General features: G+C 48.0%; 1 protein-coding gene across 3 annotated transcripts in view; it reads left to right on the top strand.

Moving 5' to 3' along the window:
- TNFRSF21 (TNF receptor superfamily member 21) overlaps positions 1-18,954 on the top strand; it is a 31,298-nt gene extending 12,344 nt beyond the window's left edge. For 2 of the 3 annotated variants that reach the window (XM_061460958.1, XM_061460959.1), the window contains exons 4-7: positions 9,565-9,830; positions 14,072-14,125; positions 16,423-16,642; positions 17,523-18,954. In XM_061460958.1, the coding sequence (XP_061316942.1) occupies positions 9,565-9,830; positions 14,072-14,125; positions 16,423-16,642; positions 17,523-17,752 (770 nt within the window). In that variant the 3' untranslated portion in view covers positions 17,753-18,954. The remainder of the gene's footprint in view (positions 1-9,564; positions 9,831-14,071; positions 14,126-16,422; positions 16,643-17,522) is intronic. The other variant, XM_061460960.1, reaches the window with a different exon arrangement.
- The last annotated feature ends 303 nt before the right edge of the window (positions 18,955-19,257 follow it).

The raw sequence follows: 19,257 nt of genomic DNA on the forward strand, positions 1-19,257 counted from the left end.
TTTTTTCAGCTCTTTCCCAGGGTAAGGAATTGATCTTGCAGAAACTTTTCAATCAAAATTGAGAGTTGAAGCTTGTCTCTTGAATGTCTTGGAAATGCCACATTTACCATCAGTCTATGCCAAACATGAAGGTGTGCTTGAAATCATCTTGCAGAAATTGCCGATAGTTTTACTTTTGACTTTCACCCATTGAGTAGCAGAGGATGAAAGGCAAAGATTGTGTAAAATGTTATGGGTTTGGGTAAAATCTGTGTAGAAGGAGCTGCCTGAAGCAATGGGACAAGAGGCAAGAAGAGAGTTTGGTGATTTATTTTTTCCTGGAATTGAAAGACTGAAGAGCAGATCTTGGCAGCACTGTCCTGGCATGAGATTCCACTTCCCTTTAATTTTTCTTCAAGTCCTGTAATTGCACATTATTGCAGTGGGTGGTGAAAGCGAAGCGAGGAAGCCTCTTGTTAAATAATCAGAGAAATAAACTGTTCTGCAGAAGCTGTTTGCAGCTGCGATGGAGCTGAGGCTTGACTACCAGTAGAAGACCATATACTGAAAATGGCTCAGTGGGGAGTTGAGGGGTGGTGCTGGAAAGATGGGGAGTGTTAGGGTTTGAGGGTCTTGGTTGCTCAGTTGTTGGGATGCGTGGTTGTCAGCACAGTGGGAGCTAGGATCTTCTTGGTTGGCAATTCATAGGGAATAGTCCTTGGTGTGCAGCTCGCTTGGTGTAGAACTAGGGCTAGGCTTGAGCTTGTTTGGCTCCCAAGGAAGTCATTGAGAGTGTTGAAGAGGGTCTTACCTCCTTGTACCTCGGAGAACCTGGTGCTGTAGGTCTGAAGCTTCCCCCTGTGAATATAACCAACGCGTGTGTTTGGCAGTATGCATCAAGACATCTGGGTCACTGTGCGTTTGTCCTCACTTGGAATTAAATACTCATTTATGCTTAGTGTTGGAAGAGGTTTACTGCTTGATTCTTTTGCATTTAAAGTGATGGCACTTTAACTAAAAAGGCTCACATGTAACTAATCTTTTCTATAGATCACCTAATGAAGGGAAGCAAGTGGATGCAAACAGCACAGCAGGGGATATTCTTTCTCAAGCCTGGTGTCCCTCATTATTCAACTGCCACCTTAAATAAAGAAACGTGGCTGCAGGGATGGCTTCTACAGCTCCACAGGGTCTGGATGCTATTTGAGGAGCCCTCCTTAGTGCTTGTTTGAGTAAATGAGATGAAAGCCACTTACTATACTGGGTTTGTTTTGTAGAGGTGGTTTTCCCTTCAGTCAGCTCCTGAATGGGTCACAGCTTGGTGTCAGGAGCGTGACACTGGGAGGCAGGGTGAGGATGGAGGAGCTGATGTGGAAACGCACCCCTGGGGACCCTGTCTCCTCAACACATCTGCAGAGCGTAGGGATATGCAATGGGGTTAAAAGCTTCACCAGTCTCAGACTGTGGTGGCCTCATGGTTTTGTGCCCAGGTAGGGAAGAGATGGCCAGCAGCGTCTTGTGAGGGCAGGTCCACCCATTGCTGTTAATGTAATTCGGTAATTACTCTTACATCTGGAGAGGAGCAGCCCTGGGCTCGTGTGTGAATCCTAATGTTTACACTAGCAGACAGAGCATGAGGTGAGAGCTTAATGTTTGGCTGCCTGCCAAAACAGAGAGGGGAAGGTGTTGGTGGTCTTCTCATGTCAGCCTGTCCACCTCTGCAAAGTTAGACCTGGGCAGAAAGGGAGCTTATTAAATTGGAAGGGGCAGGTATGTACCAAGCACCACGATGAATGCAGATGCTTTGATACTGCTGAGCCTTAAAACAGGGCTACTCCCTCACTGCAGCTTGTTCCGCTGCGCAGGAGCTCTGAATTTCATGCTGTGTTTGCTCCAACACAGGCATGATGCTCTGCTTCAGGGTGGGGTGAAGCAACTCCTTGTCTGCAGCACGAACTTCTACCTTGGGAGCTTTGGGCTGACATCTGATGAGTTCAAAACATCTACTGCCTCAGACTATTCAACTTTGCTCAGGTTTGCCCCAAACTCATCCTTGACCTTTGGGAAGCTCTGTGGTTTCCAGAGGGTGTGTGCAGGAGCTGACAGAAGGGAACATGGGAAAATGCAAACGAGGGAGGCTGCTGTGCCTCTAAGAGAGGAGGAAACCTGATCATGTGCAGATTTAGCATATCGCTCTTCAGCCGTATCACATTAGTAGGCCTGAAGACCAGTGCTTGATCACTTTCAGTGCATGTGTCTCCATGAGCCATCTATCCACAGTGTGTGCAGGGTGTGCGAAGCTGCTATGAGAAGCTGGTGTATTTGCTCCAAAATCTGATAAAAAGCAAAATTATCCCATGGCCAAAATTTCTGGGTGGCTCTTGGATTAATTTAATAAGGGATTGGGATTTGTGCCTGCGTGCTAGGTGTAGGGCTGAGTGTCAGAAGCAGGGCAGCTCTGCTGCAGAGAGGAGGGTTGTCCTTGTAGAAAAACATACTGAGCACGAGGTTGTTTTGCCAAGCCCCAGGCACTTGTTTCTGTGCTGGGAGGGCTGTGATTTCTCCCTTCAGCAGGGCTTTCACACATAACTCCTTGAATAGCAAGGCAGGCTTTTTATTTTGATCCTTTCCCTTCAGTGGCCAAGGCTTTGTCTGGGTTGGGGGGGAATGCAGGAGGCAAATTTAATCCTCGGGTTGGCATCCATGGGTGTCTGGATATTTATGTGGCTGTGGCAGTGTGCTTGCTCAGGGTTACCAGCTGTCCGAGGGGGTTATAATGGAGATTAACTCTGTGCAAGCCGTTTAAAATTTAATAATTACATAAAATACTTATGCTGGACGTTCCCCTTTAAACTAAAGGAGGAGCAAGTCTGCTCTGCAGGTCCCCAGTGCCAGCACAGGGCCACAGAGGGAGCATCATGTGGTGGTGGGCAGGAGCACATAGGGGTCCCAGGAGGGCTGCACCAAGGGTGCTTTTATAGAGGTGACTTGCCATGGAGGCAAAGGGAAGCCTTGTCTCCTGCTGACCCTCAGGTTCCTGGGTTTGAGAGATGTTTGTAACCACATGTAGCTGATCGCAGATATTCCTCCGCTGCCTGGTTTGGTTGAGTTATATTCCAGAGTATGGGAAGTCTTTGTCAGGAGTCCCTTTCCTGCCCTGCAAGATATTTGTTTTCTTAAAACCCCCCACAAACATCACCATTTAGTGGTTTGTTGCTCAAACAGTGGTTGCTGAGGATGTGACTCACTGGCTGCTGGGAGGGTCTGATACCAGCACTGTCCTCTGTGGGGGAAATAGCAGATTGCTAATGAGTATTCTTAAATTTGTCCTTTCCTTCAGTTTGGACAAAGGCTTCTGTTAGACTTGTGGAAACACTTGTGTTGGAAGGGACCTTAAATCTCATCTAATTCCATTGTGAGGGACACCTTCTCCTAGACCAGTTTGCTCCAAGCCCCGTCCAACCTGGCCTAGAACATTGCAAGCATGGGGCAGACACAGCTTCTCTGGGCAACCTGTGCCTTCACCTCACTGCCCTCACAGGGAAAAATGTTTGCCTAATACCAGATGTAAATCTCCCCTCTGTCAGTTTAAAGCCATTCCCCCTTGTCCTATCCTTACATGCCTTTGTAAAGCATCCCGCACCAGCTTTGCTGTAGGCCCTGTAGATACTGGAAGCTATTTTAAGGTCTCCCCAGAGCCTTCTCTTCTCTAGGCTGAACAAGCCCAAATCTCAGCCTTGACACCATAGCAGAAGTGCTCCAGCCCTCTGAGCATCTTTGTGGCCTTCTCTGGACTCTACAACAGGTGCACATCCTCCTTATGTTGGGGCCCCAGAGCTGGGTACAGGACTGCAGCTAGGGTCTCATGCAAGCAGGGAATATCATCTCATTTGACCTTCCGGTCATGCTGCTCTTGATGCAGCCCAGCATATGGTTGGCTTTCTGAGTTTTGAGTGCACATTGGGGGTTCATGTCCAGTCTTTCATCCATCACCATCCCAAGTCCTTCTTGGTGCAGCTGCTCTCAATCCCTTCATCCGTCAGCTTGTGCCGATACCAGTGAGTGTTCTGACCAAGGTGCAGAACCTTGCACATCTTTTAAATTTCCTCATTTAGGATCTGGAATATATCTGGGGAGGGCAGTAGCGGGGGGAGGGGGTGCTGAGTTTCCCGTAACTGCCCCTTTTTGGTGGAGGCTGGTGACATTTTCTCATTTTGGAAAGGTATTTGTGTCAGGGATTTGGGATTTCTGAGTCCTTTGGCCGAGCCATTGTGTCTCATCAGCTGGAGTTTGGATGTGCCACATTCTGACTTGCTTGTACATGCAGTCTCTTTATTTGTGCGCAGAGGTAAAAATAGGCTGCTGTGGCTGTGTTTCGTATGAGTCAAGAGGATATTTGGAGGAGGTAGGTGGGCTGAGCTCAGGAACAGAGCTGAGTTTGCAGTGATTTGGAGCCCTTATCTGAATGTAAGGGAGGGTTTGGCTGCATCACTGTGGTTCTCGCATCTGACTTGCATGTGCCCTTCAGCTTTGCTCTCCACCTCTGATGCTTCATCCTCAAAGTCTGTGCCAAGTGTCAGAATCCAAAATCGGGATTTGTCACTGCATGTGGCATGCACTAGGTAGCTGGTGGAAGCTCCACGTGCTCTAGCTCAGATTGGCACTGGGATGCTGGAGGTCACTTCCTGCAGGTTTTGTGCATAGACTGGTGGGACTTGGCCCTGCTGAAGAAGGGCTGGAGTATGGAATCTCCAGAAATCCAGGCTTTCTGAAAACTCGGGAACCCCAGCAGATGAGCTGTTGCTAGGTGAGACCATGCCTGCCACAGATCCTGGAGAATCTCCTGAGTTTTGCTTCCCAGCTGTGTAAGACAGCCTGTAAGAATCATAGAATGGTTTGGGTTGGAAAGGACCTTAAATCTTCCAGTTCCAGCCCCTGGCGTGGGCTGGGACACCTTCCACTAGACCACGTTGCTCAAAGCCCTGGCCTTGAACACTGACAGGGATGGGGCATTCACAGCTTCCTTGTTACTCACAGCATCACTTGAACTGATGTGTTAGTAGTTTTGTCTGTGCTATATCCCTTCACTATTTATGGGATGGGAGGACCTATGGTTTGGAAGGGCTCTGTAGCCTTGAGATTTCCCTTCGAGGTGGCAGCTCCTCAACAAGCACTCTTTTGAAAAGAAAAAATGACATTTGGCTAGAGCTCCAGAAATGAAAATGATGATGGCTTTTTGTTTGTCAGAGGATGGGGAGAGGAAGGAACTGAAGCTCCTCTGTGGCTAGGTTGTGGTTAGGCTTTGCTGTATCTGTTGCCAGGTGCTTGGGTGTAGCATTCTGCCTTCCACTCCTCATGAGTTTGCTTGAAGAAATGAAAAATGTAACGGGAGAGAAGAGAAATGGTCTCTTGCAGGTATTGCACATAAGTGTGCCAGCGCTGCCGGTCATGGCCCTGTGCCGCACTGGCCTCCTGCCCCACATGAGGCCAAGGGATTGCTGAAGAGCTGGGTTTGTGTCCAACCTGTAAATAGCAGGTGTATGGGAAGTGAGTGAGGCTCATTCAGAACAAGCTCTTGAGAGTCATCAGAGGTCAGCCAAGTCCCATGTGGGTGTGTGGTGACCACTTTGGTGATGATCACGAGTGGAAGGAGTGACTGCTCTGTTTGCACCAAACTGTGTACCACAGTGAGGCAGCAGCCATCTGAAGGAAATGGAAATGGGTGGGAAAAATGTTAAACCAGGTTCAAGGAAGTCACTGAAATAAACTGAAATGTGTTTATGGGGAACATTGGGGCAAAGATGAGCAATGTGCTTAGAGAGACCTGCCTATAGATTGTCCCTACCTCTCCAGGAAGGTCCTCCCTTCAGCATACCCTGCTGGATGTGTACTCAGCAGTGCTCTTTGCTTGTGCTGTTCTACAAGCATCTGTCTGCTCTGGACTTGTCTCCATTTGTCTCTGTTTGCTCTGGCTGTAAACATGCCTGGTTGCACCCATGTTCCCTTGTGTGTACGTGCATCTTTGGGCTTTACATTTGCCTGTTCAGAGCATGTTAGCTTTGTCCTGGCTTGAAGGGGAGTTCTTCATTGCTCTGGGGTTATCACCACTTTAAAATATTGGGTAGTTATGTGGATTAGCTCATTCAAACATTTAGAGAAATGCAGTGTTCAGGTGATGGCAATTGAAATGCCATCTGCCCAGGTGCCTAAGACATGATGGATGTCTTGGATCCATCAGGTATTGTTGTTGCCTTCTGTGGTATGACCATGGCACACACAGCTCTGCTGAATGTAGCCATGGGCTCCTTTTTAATTCCAGTGTCAGAGGCAAGCAAAAGCTGGGTGATAAATGGTGATGGTCCCTGGTGGTGGTGGTGGAGAGGGTAGTGGTGCCTCCTGTGTTAGCAGCATGGTGACAGCTCTCCTAGGCTGTTCCCATGGCCCACAATAAAAAAAAAGACTACTCGGGTTGTTCTCTGGTGTTTGGAAGCTCAGGGCAGCTTTAGCGTCACACCGGTGTGGCTGTAACCAGCCTTGCATGGGAAGCATGAAGTGTGTGAGTTCAAGCACTGTCCCTGCTGAGCTCAACCATTTTACTTGGGATTGGTGGGGTCTGGAGGGCTTTGAGCATCATCTCTAGCCTTGCCATGGAGATGAGCGTGGTACGAGAAGGTCCACATCGTTTGGTAGCAGGAGGGGGGGGAACCAGGGCAAAAGGTGGAGCTGGGCTTTTTGGTCTATGCACCCTGGTGGGCATCTTCCCATCCCAGTGGAAGCTCTAGCACTGTTACTACTCTTCAGAGTAACTTACAGGGCTTCTGGAATATGGAAGTAGTAGGACTGTAAGCTTATTACAAGCATTAACATTTTCTTTAGTTTGAGCAGTAATACTTGGCAGTGTGTAGCCACAACTTGTCATGTAATGGTTTTAATCTTATTTTTCAAGAACAGAGGGAGCAATGGTTTTCTAACTGACTGGAGCCAAATCTGTTCTCACGTCTGTGTCTCTTCCACATCTCTCTGGGGTTTTGTTTGCCTAATATTGTAGTAGTTGTGGTGAACATATGGGGCTTAAATTCATTTAATAGTTGCAAGAAAATGAGTTTAAGGTTCTTATAGTATTAAGGTAGACGTTTCCAAATTCGTTTTTAATGGAACATTTGTTCTCCAAAGATTATTACGCGCCATTAAGTCCTCTGCTGCCTGGTGCGTTCTCGTGCCCTGGGATTTTATTGCCAAGGGATATAAACATGTTTATGGGGCCACTTTATTGAACGATGAGATTAAATATACTAAACTTGACAATGTCGGTAGGAGCATGAGCACTCTGTCATAAGTCTTGCGCAAGAACATTAGGGCATAAATATCGTGCTACTGCATAAAACTGGTACAAGTCAAATCGCGACCAGCTGAAAACTCTTTTCACCAGTACAGCAGCTGTAAATATTGGGATTTATCAGCAGGAAACATAGATGGGAAGCGGTAGTACATGAGCTTTTCCTTTCCTGGGAGGACTAGATGCGCCATGCAGGCATCATAAACCAGCAAATTATGTTTTAATGCTTCTGTATGGCTGACACACACGGGTGTGGGTGGAGCTCCCACCCAGCTCTAATGTTTCATCTCATTGCAGGGCACCACAGGGGGACTCAACCCTGCTTATCTCGTGTGTGTGTATATATGTATATATATAATAAACAGCATTATCTGTGTATATATATCAGTATATATCACTCAAGCCAGGAAAACACAATCCCTGAGTATGAGAGTAGAAAAAGCTTTGCAAGATTTATGCACTACAACTTATTCATTATATACAGAGGTATTTCACTGCATTAACTGCTACCTATCTATAGATATATAGTAAGTAGTACCAGACCTGCTCATCCCTCTGCATTGCTCTCACTACCTTGGTGCACAAGCCTTGCAAAGCTTTTTCTATCCTTGTAATCAGGGTTTTATTTTGTTCCCTTGGGTGGTTGAGTGGTAAAATCAAGTGTCAGCTGCATAAACCTGGCGTTTTGCTGCTTTTATGTCAACAGCAGTTGAATTTGCTGGTTTAAAGGATCCAATTCAAAGCCTGAATTGGCTTCTGGGCTTCTTGCTGACACAAGTGTGATACCCAAAGGTGCAGGGCTTGGCTGCTGGCATGATTTGTGCTGTCTGTCCTACTTGAGCAGGACTGATGGCTAACCCAGATGCAAAGGCATCGAGTTGAGAGGAATATGGAGCCTGGAAGCCCACAACCTTGAACTGAGGATTGTTAGTCTTCATTGAGTAATGGGAAGAGTTAACAAGACCAGGCTTAATTCCTGCTACATAGAGATATGTAAAAAAAAAAATATCATGTATCTGTATATATATACAAATGTCACATGTATAAAGAAGGTGATACAAACTATACAGCCTGGTATATATTTATATATAATTAAGATATATCAATATATGTATATCAGTTTGTATAGCTTATATATATATATATATATCTATATGTATCTATCTATCTGGCTGTATCAGGTCTGTGACCTGACGGCTTGATCTAATTTGGTCTAGAAACTGTTAAATTTTAAGCCATTGGGAAAGACCCTGGCTCTGATGTTTTTCATAAGCGGATACTTTTGCTGACACAACTGTGGTGCCTGAGGAGGGAAAGAGAAATACTCCCTGTAGCGATGGAAGTGGTGCTGGCTTATGAAGAAAGCTGAGGTGTGATTACTTCTCTGGAAAAAGTGAGTTTCTCTTTGCAGCTTGCCTACACCCAACCTTTCATGTGGTTGCTGGAAACAAGGTGTTGCTCAGTTTGATAAAACAGGGTTAATTAGCTATTATGGAGGAGCTATGGCTTTATTTGAAGGTTTAAATCCTGACCTCTTAGTAGCTTCAAGAATAAGCATGCTGTTTGCATTGCCCCTGAAGCTATGGGGAGGAAACCCTCGCTGTCTTGAACCATCATGTCTCAAGGGCTTTTCTGGGGGAAACCTTCCTTTTGCTCTTCAGATCCCCTACCAGACCTTCCATTCACCCAATGCTTCTGTCCCATAACTGAGTCATCCCACCAGTCTGCACTGGAAACAGCTCTAAATGCGATCATAGCTGCTCTGGGTGCTCTATTATGGAAATACTCATTTGTATAGAGACGCTTTGATGACTCACCTGTTAATCCAGCTCCCGTTCAAACTAGTGGCTGCAGTGCGGGTGTATGGGCAAGCACGTTGCCATATTCCCTGTTCCTGCAGCCATGTGATGGCTGAGTACAAGGGATTTTCCTGTGCCGAAGAGTGCAGGAAATTAATGTGGTTAATTTTAGTGTGCATTTGCCTTGATTGGAGTGACCTATGGGTCTGTCACCCTTTAGATGAATAGCAGGTGTTGAGAATGTTGCAGGTGCCTGTCTGCAGGGCTCCTTGCAGTCTGGACTCATGAACAGTCTTAAAAATAGTGATGATATTAAAATCTCCAAATAAAGACCAACCAAAGAAAAACAAAGCAGGGATGGGATGCGGAGAAGCTTTGCTAAAGCTTAGGTCTGCAATGCCAGGAGGCTGCAGACCCCTGTGCCTCACCTGTAGCTCTTCTGCCCCACAGGCATTGACATCCTGAAGCTGGTGGCAGCCCAGGTAGGGAGCCAGTGGAAGGACATCTACCAGTTCCTGTGCAACGCCAGCGAGCGTGAGGTGGCAGCTTTCTCCAACGGCTACGCAGCTGACCATGAGCGCGCCTACGCCGCCTTGCAGCACTGGACCATCCGCGGCCCTGAGGCCAGCCTGGCCCAGCTCATCAGTGCCCTCCGCCAGCACCGGCGCAATGACGTGGTGGAGAAGATCCGAGGCCTGATGGAGGACACCACGCCGGTAACAATGGGCTGGGTTTTGTGTGCTCTTGTCTGATGCAGTGCAAGTGTTGTCTGGCTATGGCGAGCATGAGACCCGACTGCATCATCAAGCTTAGCTCATAACCAAATAGCTGGACACCATCTCTCCCTGGAGCTCCTCATGGGCTTAGAATTGAGCTTTATATTACTTTTGAGTTTTGCCAAAGTTTGATCAAAACCTTGTCAAAGTTTTGACAAACTCTTGAGTCCCAGGTGTTGTGGTTTGCATGTAGTTTTGAAGGTCACCAGGAGAACCTGTTACTTGAGCCCTTATATTGGGGATGATCAGCCTTAGGTGCTGGCCATTGTCCTGCCTGGAAGGTCCTAGATGGGTTGCTGTGCTAAAGCAGTATGTGGAAGCACCCCAGGGTGCAGACTCAGCATGGTAGCACATTGTGTTTCTGCAAGGTTTTACTTGCTGTAACCTGTTTGCCTCCTCTCCCTGAACTGGCTCCTGCACTGTGGATGCCGGTGGTGATAGAATGGCCCTGGGAGCGATAGAGAAAGCTGTGGGAAGCAGCTTGTGCAGAAGAGGCTGAATCCCTGGAACCCCATGCCAGTGGCTGAGCTGCACCACAGCATCCAGATTGTGAGCGGATAGGGCAGCCGACTGCTCAATGCCGAGGGCAGGCAGGGAGATTGATTTTGGGTTTTTTCTAATCTGCTGGTTGGAAAGCCTTTAATTAGTTTGAATTCCAGTCTGACTCGGTGACTTGTCTGTCCAAATGCAGACAAATCAAGGCAGTTTCTCTTTGTACCAAACTGGTTTGATCCGAGTGAGCAGGTTGACTTGTTGTTGGTGGCACTTCATGCTATTGAGGAAGTGAGGACTCTAATAAGCAATACAAACACATGCTTGCTCCCTATGGCTAAGGGCATGATGCCCTTGGGGTAACCAGAGCCAGCAGTGAGCATCTAATGTGTGTCAGTGTGTCCTAGATGAGCTCAGGATGGATGCATAGATGGCTATGATGTCTCTGATGCTTTTGGACCTGCTTGGCATCCCTGGGAACAAAAAGGGGTTTCCCCATCAGTCCCGATGTTCCTGTGTCCATAAGAAAGGAACGACACCCCCAATTCATAAGTAAAAATAGTGTTATTAAAAGATGCAGCTCTTGGACAGCAAATACCTAAACCCAGCCAGCCTCTCTTCACCATCCCATCTGCTATCACATTCTTGCCCAAATCATTTATCTGGTGTCTGACTTAAGCCTGCGAAACCTGCGGAGGCAGAGCTGCACTCTCTTGTCTGTCCCATTCCCTCAGGCAGCCCTTTGAGCTCTGAAATCCAAATATTTACAACCCCTGATAGTAATAAGGGAATTAATGGGAGTCTCTGGAGCGTTACGGTACATTGCAGGAACATTTTCCCTCAGGTGGGGAACAGCTCCACTGAAGACTCGCCAGCTCTTTTAGCTGTGGGAGATTATGCTGGTTTTGCATCGCGCTGAATGAATTTAGGTTAAAACGAGATTAGCCTTCTGAATTGCTTTGCTAGGGTTTGTTTTCTGCAGCAAGCACAGCAGCTGTGGGAAGGTTTCTTGGGGTGCATTTAACTTGCTGAGCTCCTGTTTCAGGTTTGCTCTGGCCATGAATGCTTCTCAGCCTCGAGGTTTGCAGAATCTCTCCCCTTGCAGTCAGGCCTGCTGGGCAGCAGCGTGTGAGCCTGGGCACTGTTCATTGAGCACAGGCACACCCCAAATTAGTGCTGACAACAACAAAAATGGGGGGATAGAAGGGCAAAAGAGGTTTTTCACTGCTATCCCAGGGAACCGCAATTCTCCATTGTGAGGTTAAAACCAGAAAAAATCGGTGCACTGGGCTATGGGCTTTTTTGGGGGTGCATAACAGCATTGTGCAGATACCAAGGGGTGTCTGTGCTTGCCTGGGCTGGCCTGGAGCATTGCTGGCACAGCTGGCTGCTTTGGCTACTGTAAGTGTCCTACTGTGAGCAATGCTTTAAGAGCTTTTTATTTATGGCTCTGCTGGCCTCGGCTGAAATATTCCAGGGAATGGATGGAGGGGAAGCAAACAGCCGTGCTCAGGGCGTTCAGCAGCGCAGCCTCAGCAAAGCTTATAAAACAGAATAATAAATTAATAAGGGAGATGTTGAAAATGCAGAGGAGGAGGCTGCAGCCCTGAGCCCAGCAAGATTTACGTCTGTAGCTAATTGCATGCTGCAGATAATTCCATGAATCAGCAAATATGTCAGGGCTAGGTCTGGTGTGAGGCTAAGCAATGGGGGTTTTGGGGGTGCCAGAGGAGAAGAGGATGTGAAAGCAGCCCCGTGTCCAGACATGCAGCTGTGGCAATGCCTTTTGGCTCCTTCCCTTCCTCTTTTGGAGCTCAGAACCCTGCAGGTCAAGAGCCTGGAGCAACATTCCTCAAATTCAGCCCCCAGCAGCTCCTGCCCATCCCCTTTGTTTCCTCTTTTGACAAAGCTGAACTGGGCTGAACAAAGTAATTAGCAGTTCATTTTGTGCTTTGTTAACCTCAAGTGTCCGCAGTGGAGCAAGTGTTTTGCTGGAGTGGGCATCACTGTTTTACTCCTGGTTTGCCCTAAACCATGAGTTGATTTTCAGCAAACCAAGGCTGGGTTTGAACCAGGCTGGAGAGTGTACAGTAAAAGAAAAATTAATGATTTATGAAGTAATATAAAACATAAGCAATAGAAACACAAAAATGCGAACTTTGCAGTTTGAGGTTTCCCTACTGTGGTAGCCACATCTCCTAGGGTTCGTGTTCTGTGGAGTACAATGGGCTTGGGAGTATAAAATGAAGCTAGAAGATGGTGAGGTCATAACAGGCTGAACTCAGTAGTGATTTAGCCTGTAGTTGACTTTGGAAACCCTTCATCATGGCTTCATCATCTCTTCATCGAGTTAAGAAAGTGGGTGGGCAAATCCACAGAAAGGAGAAGGCTCTAGAAGCTCTCATTGAGATGCAGTCTCCTGCTTGGAGAAGCACTTGGCCCACGAATGGCTGATGGGGAAGAGCTGCTTCCTGTGTGTATGGTTGCGTGTTTGTCTTGGTGTCAAAACCCTCCCCAGACCCAGCATTGCCCATCCTGGGTTGCATGAGGCTTGACTTGAGTAGCTCTTCTCTAGGGCTACTTGTGTTGAGGGGCTGCTGGCTCCACCACGGAGGTTGTGTTGAGTGCTCTTCCAAAACCTGGCCACTGAGGTGAAGGGCACAGAGAGGACATTTGGGCTTTCCCACCCCAAGGTGCTGAGCACCTCTGTGCCTTTCACATCCCAATGAAGGGCTTGCCTCCTAACTCTGCGGCACCTTCCCACCATCGCTGCATCTCTCTACCACCTCAATGAGATCTCGTGGCCTCACCAGTGGTGTTTCACCTTCTGAGGTCTGGTCTGCCCTGAAGGTGGACCACCAAACACCACAAGCCCCATGAAGCTGCTCGTCCAAACAGATCCTTCTTGTGACTGTTTTGACTATAGTGAGAACAGCATTGCAGGGCTGCCATCCAGCCCACCCTGCTTCATGTGCTGGGGTTCCTCCTCCTGCATCCCTTACGGAGGTATAACAGATCTGCGAATAGGGCTGGTGTCAGCTGGGTGTCATCTTTTTGTCAGGAAATCCGGGAAACAGCCACTTCAGTGCTAAATTTGTCCCGCCACATCCCAGGAGGGTGCACAGCCACCCTCTGTAGCAGTAAACCTGCCACCAGCTTTTACTACTGCCTGGTTGCTGCAGGAAGTATTGCCCAAGGGAGGTTTTTTTTTTTTAATGCCTCCAACTGCTCCTTCCTCACATTAGCAGAGCAGCTGCATTTGCTGTTGACCAAGTTGATCTTTTATTGCCATACAATAAAGCAGAAAATAGGACCAACCAATTCAAACAGAGCTGTTGGGACCAACTGTGAAAAGAAAACAAAGCCAAGCCTATGTCATTTTCTGCCCCCTTTTCAACCTTCAGGCACCCTGAGCTGCTTAGAACATCCTCCCAGATGCACTGGGATCCAAGAGGATGTCAATGCTTGAGCCGCAATCTAAAGCTACACAGGAGCATTTAGGATGCTGGTTTTTTTTTTTGGCATTGCAAACCTCTTGCTGCTGCAGTGCTCAGAAAAACCCAAAATCAAATTGGCAGGGTGCCCTGGCTGGTCACAGGAGGCTTCTGATGCACCAAAGCCACTGTGGCGCCTTTGGTTTTCATGCTGGACCATCCATCTAACAGTTTCTCGTGTGTCTGTCTTTGCAGGTGCAAATGCAGCCTCAGTGGCAAGCGCAGGAACCCTGCAATGATGATGTAAAGGTGAGCAATTTGATGGCTCTGGAAAGGCAGAAAGGGCTGTGGAGGGTGGTTTTGATTTCTTTTTTTCTTTTTTCCCTGGCCAGAGCTGGGTTTCACTCGGGCACCACTGTTCTTAAAAATAGGAATGGCCAAGGTGGCTTCAAGCAAATGAGTCATGGGCTATGAATAGTGTATTTTCACACCCATTCCACAGGCTTCACCTCTCAGAAACCTCTTGCTTTCCCTGGCTTCTCAAAACCCTCATTCCCACTTGCTTTCTTCCTGCGGTTTAAATATTAACACGCATCCAAGCATCCTGTTTGCTTTGCCTCAAGCTCGCTACTGTTCAGCTATTTGGAAAGCTTTGGGCTCCCGGGACGCCTACAGTCAAATAACCTCGGGTGATTTTTTTTTTCTTCTAGTGTGCTTTAGCAGCTGTTTAATTAAACTCCAAATGACTCACTTCTGGGAAGGGCTTTTCCCCTCTGCTGGGAAGGCAGAGCTGGGGCAGATGGCTGCTCCCTGCTCTCCCTGTAATTGCTCCTCAGCTGTTGGGCCCCTTTTTGGAAATGAGGGGGTGTGTTTGCGGCTGGATCTTACATGAGTTTGCCTGAGGAGAAACTCTCCCCTGAAGCCTGGCTGTTATTTTTAAAGGTGAAATCAGAGTGTGTAGCAATTTAGAAAGTGTCCAGCCACTCTTCTGCTGCTTCCTTTGCTTTTCCCCCATTAATGGCAACGGGATGATTCCCATTGGTGAGCCCTATTGGAAAGGGAGTTTCAGGAGAGAAGGCAGATTCTGCTATTTAAAAATTAAAGCTGACTTTTATTTTTAATATGCCTATTGTGTAATATGCTGGGCTAGAACAAATCCCCCCCTGTTTGTTTTCAGTGGGGGGAGAGAAAAAAAAAAAACAACCCTTTCATACTACCAGAAACAGGCTTCAATGTTAATTTAATGTGAACTAATGGGCATCTCAGCAGACATGTGATTTGTGGGTGGCGAATTCCTTGACATGGATGAGGAATGTGCCAGCACATCCATGCTGACACGGAGGTGGCTCAGCAGCTCCTTTGCCCGTAGCCTTTATTCCAGATTTCGCATTTTAATCCCTGGGTAGTAAGCAAAGCATGGTAGCTGAAATAGCCTGGTCTTGCCTCTGTAAAAGGAGAAAACGGGTTGGGAGAATGGGCTGCATGTGGACAGGGTTTGCAAATCTGCATCAAACAGGGATGCAGGCTTTGGGAAGAAGTTATATGTTAGGTGGTCCTTAAAGCAACCTGCCTGGGGGGACCCGGTGATGTGCAGAGGTGCCCAAACTGCCAGCCAGGGATGTGGGATGCTGCCCCAAGCCTCTCATCACTGCAGGGAGCTGGAACCAGAAAAGCTTTGCTTGAGATTTGCACCCTGAGGGATGCAGAGAGGCAGAGGAAGGTAGATAATGTTGGCTGCTGCTATGCAGGTGGGAAGGAGATGCAAGAAGGAAGATGAAGAGCATCGTCAAATTAGGAGGCGGGTTCACACCAGCACCCATGCCTGCAGCATGTCCCAGCAGTGCTTGCTGCTGCTGGTGTCTTTGGGACTGTGCAGCCAAACGCTTGCTTGTGGCTCACATCAGGGTATCATAAAACAAAGGCACTTGGGTGACACTGGGGTCAGTGCCAGCCCTTGCTTGTCCTTCTGGCCCTGAACTTGGAGTCTGGTGGGGTGGATTTGTCCATCACACTTTAATGGGGTACTCATGGGAGCAAGGGTGAGACTGGGCAAACAAATCATTAACTTGCAGTGTGACCAGTGTAGCTGGTCACGGGAGGGTGCTGCAGTGGAGGTCTCTGGGGGTCTCACAGTTCTCACCCTGTAGCCTTGGCACTGGTTGGAGGCATGGAATCAGGCTGTGCCTTGGTTTTAGCAAACAACAGCTGTGGAGCAGGATATCTGCGGGGAGCTTACCTGCTTGGGCATCATCACCTGATGCCCCAACAGCTGAGAGTGAGAACAAAAGACAAGTTAAAATGCTCTGCTCTGGTTCCATGTGCCAAGCTGGTGCTGCAGTTGCTCCTACGAAGAGCATGGATTGTGTTGCCCTTCCTGTCTGCTGAGCACTGATGCGCCAGATGCCATCACTCATGTCCCCTTGGGTCACCTCCAGTGCCTGTCTGGGTCAGCATGACTCCTGGGAGGAGGAAGCCACCGAACATGGGGACCTTTTGCCAGGGATGGGCTGGGGTGTGTTGAAAACTGGGATGCAGAGGAATTTGAATGCAAGCCCCTTGCCTAGCATCCCCTGAGTTAAATTTCCTTCTCTTTCTTCTCCCCAAAGCTGGAAGCTGACAGATTGGCGCTGCCGGTGAGCCCCAGCCCGGTGAGCCCCGCACCCAGCCCCAGCCCCAAGCCTCCTGAGGCAGCTGTCCTCACCGTGGAGCCCTCTCCTTCAGAGAAGAAATGCTTCTTCGTTGATGAAGCAGAGCCTCTCCTGCGGTGTGACTCAACCTCCAGCGGCTCCTCTGCGCTCAGCCGGACAGGCTCTTTTATTACCAAAGGTACCAAAATCAGCCCAGGGGGAAGTGGGAGGACCAAAGGATTGCCATGGCATGTCACATATGTTTAGCACATGCAGTAGAGCTGCCCAACATGATATCATTGAAGTAAATAACTGGGAAAACTGGCTCTCCAGGATGCATTCATCACATTCTTGTTCCAGACTAGAATATCCTTTTAGCAAAGACGATACAGATTTGAGAGGGGAAAACACCTTTAAAGGCTTTTAACTCTTTGTGCTGACAGAAAAGTTGTAGCATCCCTGGATGTCTGGGGGGGTTCTCCTCGCTTTTGGCTGTTGCATTGCCCTGCGCATAATTGCGTGAGATGAAACCAGGAAAATATCATTTCAAGACTGAATTAGTATTTTTTGCCCTTGGTCCTGCTTGCTGCAGCATGTGACTTGAGATGTAAGTTGCCATTAGTCACCCCCCCTTCTTCCTGAGGGGGTTTAATTTACTGCATTTAACCTGCTGCGTTTAATCTTCTTTAACTTCTGACGAAGGTGAAACACTGAGCTAAGTCAGTCTACCCAATGTACACGTGGGTGTGGAAATGAAGCTGACCCAACAAAAACAACTTAAAAGAGCAGAATTCAGCTTTTTTTGGCTCCCCTTCTGCCTTCACTTTTCCGTATTGGCCATTCAGCATTTATAAGTGCTGTGTTTGCTCTAGGGGGATCCTAGATTAGGTGCCTCAGCAGAGTGGCTTCTCCATCTTCTCCCCTCCCTATCACTCCTCACCCTCCATCTTTTCCCTCTGTTCTCATTGTGACATGTACCTCTTCAGAGTTGGCAACAGGAGATGGGCAAGGAAAGCAAGCCCTGTTTAGCAGATGTTTCTTGAAGGGTTTCTTGACCACCGTCTCTTTTCCTCCTACAGAAAAGAAGGACACTGTCCTGCGCCAGGTGCGCTTGGACCCTTGCGACCTGCAGCCCATCTTCGACGACATGCTGCACATCCTCAACCCTGAAGAGCTCCACGTGATTGAGGAGATCCCACAGGCTGAAGATAAGCTGGACAGGCTATTTGAGATCGCTGGAGTCAAGAGCCAGGAAGCCAGCCAGACCCTCCTGGACTCTGTCTATAGCCACCTTCCTGACTTACTGTAGACTTGCTGGGTCACCATGCACTCTCCAAATATCTGCTAGAGCTAGCTTGGCACTCGTTAAGATGACTGACAATACACAGGCAGGTTTTGTTGTAGAATATATGGCCAGTATTTTCATTGAGGTGTCCTTGGTTTTTGGAGGGGGGGCAGTTTGCCAGCGTTGCACCCCTCCATTGTAACTCTATCGCTCAGTCCAAGTCTTTGCACCCTCTGCCCCCTTCCCGAGCCTCTCTTCTCCCTGTTCTTATTCCAATCGGATCAGTTGATGCACTTTAAAAAAAAAAGAATAATAATATTGCAGTTAACAAACTTAAAAGACCATGAATCTGGTGTAATTTAACACATTGAATCGGGGATTGCTCTATAAACCGCGTCTTCTGTCAAAGCTGTTGCTCGGAGTGACTGTCTCCCACCACCTCCCTTTGCCTTGGAGTGGTAAATGGCAAACACACACACAAAAAAACCCAGTCGTGGCTGGTTACTGCCTCTTAACACAGCTAAGCTTCCCACCCGAGCTGACTTTTTTTAATGTACTATTGTATCGCTCGTATCCATTGCTGAGGTTTTACTAGCACGGTTATTTATTGTATGGTTTTCACCCGGACAGTGCATCGCGCTCCTATAAGCTAAAGCAGAAGCGCTTTAACCACAAAAAAAGGGTCAGCCCCACCAGTCTTCGAGGCGATGAAAAGGTCTTTGACTTCAGGTGAATGTAAGGAGTTGTCTTGCCTTGCTGCTTGCGGGGATGGAAGGGCCCTGTAGGGAGCCGGTGCTGGACGTGGGGAGGCAAAGGTGGCTGCCAGTGTTCCTGCTCTCCTCGTGATGTAAGACTTAAACCAAGCTATGCTTTTACACTCATGTCTCTTGTTTTTTATACAGACATGGCCGATAGGTTCTCCAAAGACCTTACCCGGTCTTAATAGTCTCTTCAAATCACACTTCACTTTTTATTAAAAGAAAAGAGATTGAGGGGTGGGAGGGGGGGGAAGCTGCATCGTAAGAAGTCTGTCTGATTATATTTGCAACTCTTATGCTCCCGTAACAAACAGTCTGTACTACGCTCAGTTTGAAGAAATCGTGGTATATGGGTGGCATGTGCTGCCCCGTGGGAAGGGGTGGGAGTGGGGGGAAGAGGGGAATGAATTGAAAAATTGCCTTCCAGTGTACTAATTTATTAATAAATACTAGGTGTTTGTTACTTGACATGATTCCGCGTTAACCTCCTTAACACCTGCCTCTGCTTAGGGACACCAGGGTTGGAGCAGGGGCTGCTCAGGGTGTCCATGGAGGGGTGAAGAGGGAGATTTTGGGGTTTGAAGGTGGTGAGGGGGTTGTCTTCTGTAATTTTGAGGCCAAATGTGGCTGCTTTCTGTTGACAACACTGCCTTGAGTCCTCATGGCCTACACTGGAAATGCTTCCCCCCGGAGCAGGTCCCTTCACTGAGCCGGGGTGGGAGATGTGTTAATCCCCATAGTGGTGAGCAGATCAGATGGCTGATGGGGCTT

Source organism: Pezoporus flaviventris, unplaced genomic scaffold (assembly GCF_033815535.1).
Source record: "Pezoporus flaviventris isolate CSIRO_AGI_PZ_B2104156 unplaced genomic scaffold, CSIRO_AGI_Pfla_v1 ptg000031l, whole genome shotgun sequence".
Lineage (NCBI taxonomy): Eukaryota > Metazoa > Chordata > Aves > Psittaciformes > Psittacidae > Pezoporus > Pezoporus flaviventris.